The sequence below is a fragment of the Eptesicus fuscus genome, chromosome 12, assembly GCF_027574615.1.
Source record: "Eptesicus fuscus isolate TK198812 chromosome 12, DD_ASM_mEF_20220401, whole genome shotgun sequence".
NCBI lineage: Eukaryota > Metazoa > Chordata > Mammalia > Chiroptera > Vespertilionidae > Eptesicus > Eptesicus fuscus.
The window spans coordinates 48,462,462-48,475,211 of record NC_072484.1 but is presented as its reverse complement, the minus strand read 5'-3'; the positions used below and the strand labels follow the sequence as shown (position 1 = coordinate 48,475,211).

At 40.6% G+C, this 12,750-nt stretch overlaps 1 protein-coding gene across 1 annotated transcript in view; it reads left to right on the top strand.

Annotated features, from left to right (window-relative positions):
* Window positions 1-5,437: 5,437 nt before the first annotated feature.
* Window positions 5,438-12,750, top strand: part of RTTN (rotatin) — a 125,106-nt gene continuing 117,793 nt past the window's right edge. The window contains exons 1-5 of the mRNA XM_054724269.1: window positions 5,438-5,660; window positions 5,993-6,180; window positions 7,253-7,430; window positions 9,469-9,549; window positions 11,872-11,962. Of these exons, the coding sequence (XP_054580244.1) occupies window positions 5,630-5,660; window positions 5,993-6,180; window positions 7,253-7,430; window positions 9,469-9,549; window positions 11,872-11,962 (569 nt within the window). The 5' untranslated portion in view covers window positions 5,438-5,629. The remainder of the gene's footprint in view (window positions 5,661-5,992; window positions 6,181-7,252; window positions 7,431-9,468; window positions 9,550-11,871; window positions 11,963-12,750) is intronic.

Below are 12,750 nucleotides of genomic sequence, written 5' to 3'. Positions count from 1 at the left end.
GATTGAACCTGAAACCTTGGCATATAGGGATGATGCTTAAACAACTGAGCTAACTTGCCAGGACCTATAATTTCATTCCTTTTAAAGAATATGTCCTTGTATAAATGAGCCACATTTTGTTTATTCCTCCATTGATGGATGCTTGGGTTGTCTCTACATGTTGGCTCTTATGAATAATGCTGCTATAAACATTCATGTACAAGTTTTTGTGAGTACACATGCTTTCATTTGGGGGTGGAGGGGTATATACCTAGAAGTGAAATTGCTGCATCATACAGTCACTCTACATTTAACTTCTTGAGGAACTGTTGACTATTTTCCAAAACTGTTGCAACGTTTTACATTTCAGAGCATAAGGGTTGCAATTTCTCCATATACTTGCCAAAAGTTGTTATTCTATGACTTTTTAAAAAAGTTCCACTTACTTTTTTTAATTGAGGGGAAATTCACATAACATAAAATAAAAAATTTTAAGTGTACTATTCAGTGGAAAATAAAAAGAGATATCTGTACATCCTGTAAGAATATACTTTTTGCAAGGCCTTACTCTTAATGTGGCATCTGCAGCTTTCTAATTGGCTATGAGATCTCTTTATTAATAAAACTGTCTTTTATTTTAAAAAGTAAAGTGTACAACTCAGCAGCATTTAGTAAATTCACAATGTTGTGCAACCATCATCTTAACTAGGTCCAAAACATTTCCATCACTCCTACAAGGCTTTGTCTGTACCCATTTATCAGTCACCCCCCATCCCTCCTCCCATCAGCCCCTAACAAACAACAATCTGCTTTCTGGCTCTATGAAATTACCTATTTTGAATATTTTGTGTTGTTATGGACTGAACTGTCCCTTCCCAACACCCCCCAATTCATATGTTGAAGCCCTAACTCCCAATGTGACTGTATTTGGAGAGAGTTCCTTTAGGGAAGTAATTAAGGATAAATGAGGTTAAAAAGGTAGGGCCCTAATCCTATAGAACTGGTGTCCCTGTAGGATGAGGAAGAGTAAACAGAGAGCTTCTCTCTCCCTCCTGCACACAGAGAGGAGAGGCCACGTGAGGTCACAGTTAGAGGCAGCTCTCTTCAAGCCAGGAAGAGGGCTCTCACCAGAAACCAAGTTTTTCCAGCATCTAGATCTTGGACTTCTCGCCTCCACTGAACTGTGCAAAAATAAATTTCTGTTGTCTAATCCACCCAGCCTGTGGCATTTTGTTATGGCAGCCTGAACAGACTAATACATAGATACACGGAATCATACAATATGTGGCCTTTTGTGACTGGCTTCTTTTACTTAATGTAATATTTTCAAAGTTCATGCATGTTATAGCAGGCATCACCACTTCATTTTTTCTTAAGGCTGAATATACTACATTTTGTTTATCCATTCCTCCACGGGGTACATTTGGGTTGCTTCTACCATTGACTATTTAAAAAATATATATATTTTTATTGTTTTCAGAGAGAGAGGGAGAGAGAAAGAAAAACCAATGATGAGAGAGAATCATTGATGGGCTGCCTCCTGCACACCCCCTACCGGGACCAAGCTTGCAACCTTGGCATGTGCCCTGACCAGGAATTGAACCATTATCTCCTGTGTCATAAGGTCAACCCTCCACCACTGAGGCACATCAGCAGGGCCCACGGTTGGCTATTGTAGATAGTGCTGCCATGTATGAGATTTCCAATTTTCTCCACAAAGTTATTTCCCCTATTTTTGATTATAGCCATCCTAGTGGTATCTCATTCTGATTTTTTTTTTAAATTTGCATTTCCTTGATGAATAATGATGTTTATAATCTTGTTATGTGTTTATTGGCTATTTATACATCTTCCTATTCAGATCCTTTGCACATTTTTCAATTGAATTTATTTGTTGTTGAGTTGTAAAAGTTCTTTGCATACTCTAGATAATAGACTTATTAGGTATATGATTCACAAATATCTTCTCCCATTCTCAGGTTTTTTTTTTTTTTACTTTTTTAAGAATGTCCTTAGAAACACAAAAGTTTTAAATTTATATGATGTACAATTTATCTTTTTTTTTTTTTTGGTTAACCCTCACCTCAAGATATTTTTTCCATTGATTTTTAGAGAGAGTGGGAGGGAGGAGGAGAGACAGAGAAAGAAACATCCATGTGCGAGAAACATGTCCATTGGTTGCCTCCCTCATGGGCCCCTCGCCCCCTAGGACTCTATCCACTGAGCCAAACCAGCTAGGGCTAATTTATCCTTTTTTTGGTTTTGTTTTGCTATGTGTTCATGTCTAAGAAACCATTGCCTAATTCATGCTTATGAAGATTCAGGCCTATGTTCTATTCTGACAGTTTTACAGTTATAATTCTTGCATTTTATGTCTTTGATCCATTTTGAGGTGTGTTTTTTTTAATATGGTGTGAGGTATGGATCCAAATTCATTCCTTTGCATATGACTATCCAGTTGTCCCATTTGTTGAAAAGACTGTTCTTTTCTCATTGAATTGTTTTGGCACATTGGTTGATAATCAATTGGCCATAAATATCAGTGGCTATTTCTGGACTTTCAATTCTGTTCCATTGATATATATGTCTGCCCTTATTACAGTACCAGACAGTTTTGAATATTGAAGCTTTGTAATAAGTTTTGAAATTGGGAAATGTATATCTTTCAACTTTGTTTCCAAGATTGTTTGGGCAGTCTGACTCCCTTGATTTCCATATGAATATAAGCCAATAATGTTTATATTATTCCCAGATGGATAAGCTTGTCAGTGTCTCCTAGAAAGGCAGCTGAAAGGGATTATGTTGAATCTGTAATTCAGTTTGGGAGTATTGCCATCTTAATAATACTAAATCTTCAAATCCAAACACAGGATGGATTTATTTAGGTCTTTAATTCTGTTCAATATTTTATAGTTTTCAGTGTATAAGTATTAAATTTGTTGTGTTAAATTTACTAGTATTCCTATGTATTTTATTCTTTTGAAAATTATTATAAATGAAATTATTTTTCGGAATGTTCATTGCTATTGTATAGAAATAGAACTGATTTTGCATATTGATTTTGTATTATGCAACTTTGCTAGAGTATTTTCTTTGCTATAATAGCTTCTTTGTGGATTCCTTAGGATTTTCTATACATGGTCATCTCAGCTGCAAACAGAAATAGCTCTACTCTTCTTTTTTAACCTGGATGCCTTTTATTTCTTTTTTCTTGCCTGGTTACTCTGAATAAAATTTCCAATACAATATTGAGCAGAGATGGTGATGGTAGACATTCTTTTCTGCTTCTTTGCATCTATAATTAAGACCCCCTATTTATTAAACTGTGCAGAGAAAGCAGAGTTCAAATCCATGTTGCTCTGCTTTTGGAAATGGAACATGAATATACCTTGTTTCAATCCTCCCACTTTTAAATGCTATGAAATATTTATTAACTTTCTATTTTGGTATTGGGAAGATAAGTTAGAATTCGACAGTCCCCTAAAAGTTAAATATTATGTAAATTTATAGGACAAAGTTATGGGCATGATTAGAAAATCCATAAGTGTGGCATGAAACATCAGGTCCTAACCATTTTTCCTTGTTAGGGATCAGAATTATTAATAAGTCCTGATCTTTATTTTTAAATGAGACAGGCTGGTGTCCAGGTGACTTTCCTGGAAGACACACAGAACGCTTGCCTGCCCTGAGGCACCAGAGAGAAACATCCATTAGTTGCCTTCTGCACGCACCTTGGGCACCCTGACCAGGGACTGAACTCAAAACCTGGGTATGTGCCCTGACCGGAATCGAGCCTGCCACCTATTGGTACACGGGACGACGCTTCAACTAACTGAGCAACACAGGCCAGGGCCCCAGTTTCTTATCATCGAAGATTGTTCATCTTAGAAACATTAATGAAAAGTTATTTCCATTATTCCTCTATCCTGTCACATGTATTTAGACCTTGACACCTCAAATCCATCTATAAAACCTTGATGCCTGGATGACTACTGAAACCTCTCAGCTGGAGGAACTGCCTCCACGATTTCCACTTTTGGTCCCTTTGGCCCCGTCCACCGGGAGCTGTCTCCTAGGGTGGAAGAAGGCAGCCACTGTTAAAATCTTGGCCAGGCAGGCATAGGTATGGGCTAGTGGAGTCTCAATTAAATACCCACACCTCTCTTTCCTCCCACTCTCTGATTTCCACAGCGACCGGAAGCCAAGGGCCTGGAAGGCTGGAAGGTACAGATCACTTACTGCAGAGGTTGGCTGAGGTGGGTGGGGGAGTTGGGAGCAACTCAAGAATAACCAACAGGCTATCAGCCCTCCTTCTGCTCCCTCTCCTCCCTCTCCTCTCCCCAGAGCTAATTTGGTCACCTATAATTTCTCATTCCCCTTCTTTTGACAGACTCCCTCTGAATCCTTGCCTTTTTTGCTTGTAGTGTTTTCTCTGGCAGGAATCCCTTTACTCCATTCCTTTGCCTGGAAAATAAACTCCTACTTATCTTTCAAGATTTGTTCAAAGGTCACTCTCTACACATGCAAAGGAAGCAAGGTCCTAAGAATATTTATTACAAAGAAAATTAAGGCCAGATGCTTAATTCCCCACTTACTAGTTGATGTGACCTTGGGTGAGGCACTTCTTTGATTTTAAACCTCCTCCACTACCTCCCCGCCCGCCCCCCCCCCCCGTTTTTATTTATTTATTTATTTTTTGCAAAATAGGAATGGGAATAGCTGCCTTGACATCCCTTTCCCAGGAAACTGAAAAGGTCAGTGAGATAAAATATTCTCTAAAATGGAAACCATTTTACAAATTCAATTTTGTCCTTGCTTTCCCATTGCTTAGAATGTTTCCCCTCTTTGTTCACACGTGTTAGTGCGAAAGTCAACTTTGGTGCATTCAAATACGAATTCAAACCTTTACCTGGCCCCCCCTTTACTCAATTTTACTTCTGTCTGCAGCTCCCTTTTTTTCTGCTCTCTTATCTCCTTTTCCCCATCTCTTTCCTCTTGTGGCATGTTTGTTTATACTTAACTTATCCGACACACTGTTTGACTTTGGAGGTACATTCCAGTTAAAAGAGGGTAAGTCATTTAGTAACGCCGAGTAAGGGAATCCAAACAAAACAAAACAAAACAAAACAAAACAAAACAAAACTCTGCATTCGAAATTGTAAAGTTCTGGGCCCCCGAGAACCCAGATTGTCAGGGTCATAAGCGAATCCCCGCAGAGCGAGGGTGCATGGCTGGGCTGGGGTTCTGTCAGGAGCCCGCGCTCAGACGCGGGAACCCAGGCAGGCGGGCGCGGTGGCAGGCCCGGAATTCCTGGACCGCAGCACGGCTGGGCCTAGAACTACAAGTCCCGACGTGCCCGGCGGCCAAAGCCGGTTCCACCTCTGCTTGCCTCCTCATTCTTTCCGGTCCCTACCTGCGAGACGGCTGTCTGTGAACTGCGTGGTAGCCATTATAGAAAAACTCGCAAGCTTCTCTTGGGACGCAGGGCCGGGAGCAGCTCGCGGAATGGCTCTCACCGGTCGGGTGGTTCGCCCCGGCGTAGCGGAACCCGCTGTCCCACGGCCCGAGTTTCCGGGGGGACAGTCATCGTGGCCGGACGCTGTGGCGCGGCGGTTTAATTCTCCGGCGGCGGCTGAAGGAGCGGGACGCGATGGTTTTGACGGGGCTCATCAGGAAACTCGGTAACAGTCAGAGCCGCCCTCGCGGGATTCGCCCCCCTGTCGTTGCCACTGGCTGAAAATGGCCGTGCCACGTTTCCTTTCTGGTCCCGGCTTGACCAGGGCAGTCCCCGGGGACCCCTGTCAGTGCGTAGCCCGTGAGCACCAGCGGCCCAGCTGGTGGAAGCATTGGTTTCTCTCTGTCCTCCTGACCCCGCCGACCCCCGCCCTCTGACCCTGCGCCCCCCTCTCCCCGCCCCCGGTCCTGCGTAACCACGGTCTTGGGGCAGGTTGCGGGTGGGCGGCTGGGGGCGGAGGGGAGTCGAGACCGGCTGCGAGCGGCGTGTCCCCGGCAGGTCACCAGCTGGCGGAGATCCGCGAGCGCGCCCTGCGGACCGTGCTCTGCAAGGTGGAGCTCAACCTGATCGGCGCCGCCGACCTGGCCCAGGACCGGCTGCTGTTCGTGCACCTGCTGCAGTGGTTCAACTTCCCGTCCGTCCCCATGAAAGCAGAGGTTCTCAGCCTTCTGAACAAGCTGGTGAAGGTACGAGCATCTTGACGTAAAGAATCAGAGGAGCGAGTGTTTCTTAGTCATTGCATTGGAGCATTTGTTGGAAAGTTCATGGAAAAGGTTTTTGAAAAACAACCGGGGACGGTGCATTTTTAGCTCATTTGGTTATATGACCACGTTTCCTTTTTCTTTGATTTGTGATGTTAAATCTCACGTTGTCGCCACTGTGCTCTGAAGTGACACAGATCTTCTGAGTTCTGGTAGATTCTGGGTTTCGGAATCATCTGGGGAGGTTAATAGCTGTCATTCTGTTTTTCCTTGTGTTCTTTTATTTGCATGTTAAAAATTGGGCGTGTCCATATGAAAAAGGACTCGTTTAAAGATAATGTTACAGATCACAACTAATACATCTCACAAGGGGTGTTAAATTGACTTTCCTATATTTGTTTTTCAGATTTATGCTCCTCAGCATATCTTGAGAATAGTTAGTTGCCAGAGTCAGATGTCAAATTGCAAGTGTAACCGTTCAAAACTGTCAATCGCTGTGCAGTTGTGGGTGATTTTTAAAAAAAGATGTATTTTTATTGATTTCAGAGAGGAAGGGTGAGGGAGAGAGAGAGAGAGAGATAGAAACATCAATGATGAGAGAGAATCATTGATTGGCTGCCTCCTGCACGCCCCACACTAAGGATTGAGCCCACAACCTGGGCATGTGCCCTTGACCGGAATTGAACCGGGACCCTTCAGTCCACAGGCCAACACTCTATCCACTGAGCCAAACTGGCTAGGGCGAAGGTGATTCTTATTACTTTGCATCCTTTGGCTGGTTGGAGGTAGGAGAGATAGGGTGAATGTCAGTAGACAGAAGTAATAAGTAGGAATTATAGTGTTCAGTGTCTAGGTTTTTCTCTCGTAGTTGTTGTTAAATGTTTTATGTCTCTATAAACCTATATTCTATTCATGGAAGTTCTTTACTTTTGGGTATTTCAGTGCAAGATTTAGTTTTTAAAAAAGGAGCATCTGATATACACAAAGTGCTGTAAGGGTAAGTCTAGAGACTTTGATATATATTGTTATTCACAAGACACTTTTCTTATGCTTTCAGTATTCCCCAGCAGTCCAGCATTTGGTTGATCTTGGTGCAGTTGAATTCTTATCTAAACTTCGTGCTAACGTGGAGCCAAATCTACAGGCTGAAATCGATGGCATTCTGGATGGACTTTTTATTCTTCCTTCAGAAGTCCCTGCATTGTGCTCTGCATCTTACCAGACAGATCAGATTGGTAACTCTTTGGAATCATTCTGATGCATTCAGTTAAAATATAAATATACTAGTGGCCTGGTGCACGAAATTAGTGTACATTAAAAGGAAATTAATTAGAGGAAATCTTTTAATACTGCTATTTGCCCTTTCTCTATAATAGAAGTGTCAGAGATGAAAGAAAATTAGTAAAATGTATATGAAAATCTCCCTCCTGTCAGAGTCTGGGGCACACCATGGGACCCAGAGTCAAGTCCCCACCCACCCGCACGCACCTCGAAATCGCGTGAGACCCAGACCCGGCCGGCCCCATTCCCATCAAGCCCGCAAGGTGGGGGCGCAGCCTCAGATCCCCCATCAAGCCCCGCAGGGCGGGGGGTGGGATGCAGCCTCAGGTGCCCTGGCCCCAGCTCGAGGGCATGATGACCATTTGCATATTAGCTCTTTATTATATAGGATTGGTTCTAGTGTTTAATTATAAGGAGAGGGACCTTAGATTAAAAAAATCCCCTCCAACTTATTTTTCTTGTGTTAACTTACATGAGCTTGACCTTTTTTCCCTCCTCTATTGTCAGTCAGAGGAGGATACATTTGTATTTATTGTTGTTGTTTTTTTAGAATATGTTTTTATTGATTTCAGAGAGAGGAAGGGAGAGGGAAAGAGAGAAACATCAAAGATGAGATAAAAATCATCTATCCACTGCCTCCTGCCTGGCCTCCTACTGGGGATTGAGCCTGAGCTAGAGATTTTTCTCAATGTTTTACACTTGCATTCTTGGACTGTTTTTCATGTAGGGGGATGTTAATATGGGCCCTAGCTCATGACTTTTTTATGGGGTCCAATCAAAATGAGCTGCACATGGTATAGTGTATAAAATCAGAGTCAAAGAGACATGGATTTCAGTCCTAGTTCTGCCATTAATTTTGTCACCTTGGCTAAGGTTCTTAACAGCTCCAGCCTTTGGTTTTCTCAGCCCAAAATTGGGACAGTGAGAAAGAACATCTTATAACATTATTATGAGGATTAAATGAGACAGTGCCTGAAAAGAGCTCAGCACGAGGCCTGACATCTATTAGCCATAGAGCTGTTGGTGGCTCTTTTTGTGTTCTTGTTATTGTATGCCCAATAGAGTGCCTTGAATATGGAAGGCATTTGAATTGATTCAAAGAAAAAAAAAAAAAGGCCCATAAAATTTATGTGATGGAGTGGTAAAAGTATTAAAAGTGTTTCTGTTACCACATTTTCCTCTGTATCAGTGCTGTACTGCTGATGCCGTGACTGTTGGTACCACTGTTAACAAGAACAGTGGTAAATGCCATTTGTTGGCTTCTTGCATGATTGTGATTTTTAACAATGGATTGTACAATTTCTGTCTAAGCCATAAAAATAAAGTAGAATCTTAAATTGTGAACTTTCAAGGTAGTTCCTTACAGATGAGGTTAGAAGTATGGTCTAAGGCAAATGTTTAATATCTGTATTAATATTAAGAACTACTGTTGTGAAAACTTCAAACAGAAAATTAGAAAATGTAGTTTTAGCCTTATTCTCATTCTCATTGTCATTGCATCTGCACTGCTGAATATGTAATCATGTGATAGAATCATGAAAGGCATTGACAAATAGTGCTTAACCTCTTTGACTTTGACAACTTTTTAAAAAGATATTAATGAAAATTTTAGTGACCAGGCACTATGTAATTGGAGTACAAGAGAGGAAGGAGATGGACTTAGAAGCAGAGATGAACAGTCCTTGAATAAATACTTTGTAACAGATTCTTCATGTACATTGTAGATATTTTCATTCTAAAAAATAATTATATTAATGGTAAAAGAAAAAGGGAGAAAAAAAACCCCCTCAATTTGGAATTGGCTCAACATTCACATTTTTTACCTCTTTAGGAAGACAGACTATTCAGAGAAAAAAAACTGGGTTATCTTTCTAGTTTTTAAAATGATTTAAAAACTCAAGAGAAAACATTAATTTTGAAACGAGTACCTTTCACTTGTAGCAAATAATGAATCAATAATAATACATGCAGTAATATGTATTTTCTTTTCAGATTTGCCACAGCCACCTGAAATTTTAACGGGATATTTTCCTCAAGACAGAAGTCATTTGGAAGTGCCTCCAGCACCCGTGGGTGAGTACATGTAGGGAAGTAGATCCTGCTGACCTGGTACATCAGAAATTAATATACTTTTACTTATTGTTGTGAAGACACATTGTGTTCTAACTCGAATGTTTCAGCACCAAGCTGAGTGTTTCAGTTTCCTCCGACTAGTTTGGGATGTGGAGTCTAAATGGTAACATTTTATGTTATTCTAACTGCATTTGAGCAACTGGATAGGTGGGTGGTAATGGTGGCAGTAGTACTTCCATTGCTTGTTGGACACAAACCCTTCATCAGGGACTGTGCTGTGCACAATGCATTCCTCATCTCATTCTCCAGCTCACTCAGTGTACCGTCTGTCCAGTCACTCAAGCCAAGACTCAGCGTCATCTTCATTTCTTTATTTATCTTTATCCCAACATCCGCTGATTCTAGAGTTCTGTTTAGAGATCTCTTCTGGGTCTTTTTGTGTCTGCCAGTGTCCTTCTCTGCTCACATGCCACCTCCGTAAAGAGACCTTCTTGAGGACTCTAGCCAGTGAACACTTTTTTAGTTTTCTTCCTAACACATACCATGATCTGAAGTTAGATGTTTATTTCCTTCTTGTTTCTGTCACAATAAGCTTAGTGATAGCTGCAAACACTGCTTTATCCCCCTGTGCAAAATGATGCCAACCATGTATTAGGTACTCAGTGTATACTCTTTGCATAAATGAATCTTCACGAGGACCCAATGAGATTATTATCAGTTTCCCCATTTTACTGATGAGGACACTGAGGCTGAGAAAAGATGAAACTTTTATCCTAGGTGCCCCTGCCAGTTAGGAATGGTTAAGTAATCAAGTGCTTCACATTTTATTGCCTGTGTGGTTGGAAAAAATGTGTGTTCTAGGGTATATCTGCTGACATCAGGGATTCAGTTGAACTCAGTTTGGATGCTTGTTATTCAAAAGGTTCTTTAGAAACTCTCAGGTTGAATAATAGCATAAGATAGAACAGAAAACTTGTTCAGCTGTTAAAATACTTTATCTTCCCTTTCTGGAACAATTTTGTTAGGCTTATAGGGAGCTTTGGATTTGAGATGGTAGTCCTTTGTGTGTGTGGCTGAGAGGCTTAAATGAGTGGCAGTGAGAGGTGTCTGAAGGGAGCAGAGCGTGGTACTTGAGTGAAGCTGCTGAAAACAATAAGGACACTGGGAATGCTTTTGCAGGTGAGTTGCAGTGTGTGGATTAGTGGTCTGCCTGTTTTGGACACATTTTTATGTGCAGTGTAAGCCTATCCTTCCCTCAACCCACCTTTTGTTTTTTCCCCTGAGAAAGCAAACCCCGCTTTTATGTTAGCACTTTTAAAAGACACAATTGTGCTTTATTTGTGAAATTAATAATAATTATCTGAATTTAAAGATTCCATGCTCTTTTCAAAGCATTAGGAACAAGGACTGTTTATCATTTGGAAGGGCTTTTGTAGATATTATTTCTCAGTGTTGCTACCTTAACTTGTACTATATAAAATCTGCTAAAAAATGTTAAGAGAGTAGATCTTCAATGTTCTCACCACAAGAAATAATTGGTAATTATGTGAGAGGTTGGAGAGGTTAACTAACTCTACTGTGATAATCATTTTGCAGTGTATGTGTATTAAATCATAGTGTTGTACACCTTAAACTTATACAATGTTAGATGTCAATTATATCTCAATGAACCTGTGGAAATAAGCCTATTTAAAAATAGTTTGAACTGTGGTAGTTTAAAATTGTGTTGGTTTCTCTTATTTCTTTTAATCTTTGAGGTTGAAGACATTTGATTTTCAACCTTATTAGTCTTCAAGTCATCTTCAAAGAGGTTTAAGCATCTAACACCATTTAGGATATTTAAACATGACTAATTAGATATAGTATGTGATTTTTTAAATCATTTTTAATTTCTGTAATTAAAGGTCTCCAAATACCATTTCTTTTTATATTAGCTTTATATTCTGGTCAGTCAGTAAAATAGAAAATGTAATTGAAACTAAATGTCATGGGAATGGCCAGGGAGAGGTCAATGGGGGAAAAAGGAGACTCATGTAATACTTTAAACAATAAAGAATTTAAATTAAAAAAACAAACACTCAACTAAATGTCATTCAGTATGGGTTTGTGTTTAATGTTCTTCTAATTAAAACCTATCAGTTTTGTTTAAAATATGAAAAGTGTGCTCTGTTATTTATCTTGAGAGTGGATGCATTTGCAGCTGGCCTTGTTTGGTACATGGTAGGCTCCTGTATATGTAACTTCATTTGGGGACTTAGTTTAAAGGTGAATCTGTCAACATTGTCTTCTTTGATGGCATAAGTTGTGCTCTTCCATTACCAGCGACTCAGACTGTGAGGTGTTTGAAGTTTTCTACATTTCCTTGGCTACCCCTGACCACAACTGACAGACACGTCCTCTCCTCTAATGAAAGGTACAGTGCCTGATGTGGTTCAGCTATTTTTGCTTCACTTCTAGCCTTGCACCTGGTAGTTACTACTATACAATTTCAGCAGGAAGAAAGATACAAGTGGCTGTGAATGGAGTAATGGGACGATATGCATGATTTTCAGTATTTCAGAATGTAAGCCAGAAAATTCCTGTTTGCCTCTAATCAGGCTGCACATTGTGGCTGAAGTCTCATGTGCTCATTAGGCATCTCTGATTTACCAGTCTCCGATTGGCCATTGCTGTGCCTTTGCTTAGTAAAAATGGAGAAATTAAACATAAATGCAGTTTTTTTAGTAGATAGTATATTTATTTCAAATTGGGTTTTGTAATAGGTTAGGGACCACTGATCTTACGTAATGGATGTTAATTGGTCATTACCCTCAACCCCAACATAGGCAGTTGATATATAGAAATTGGGAGAGTATCTTAATATCTAGTTTCTTTTTTTTTTTCTGAAATTTTAATTTCTGTGACTACTACAACAAATGATGGGTGTGTGTGTGTGTGCGTGCACACACGTGCACACACACACGTATCTGGAAAATAAAGAACAACTTGCTAGCAACTTGCTAGCATTAGGGCCAGAGACAGGAAGATGCTGTGAAATGATTTTTGCTGATGGCACTTCTGAGGCCTCAGTAAACTCTCTTGGAACAACATATTGAAGAGGTAGCTGCACGTGGGAAAGGGGCAGGACGGACATGATCTGGCAGTTCTGAGTCAGTCCCTTAGGGAGAGAGATGAGATGCTGTCCAGTGCACACCTATGGGT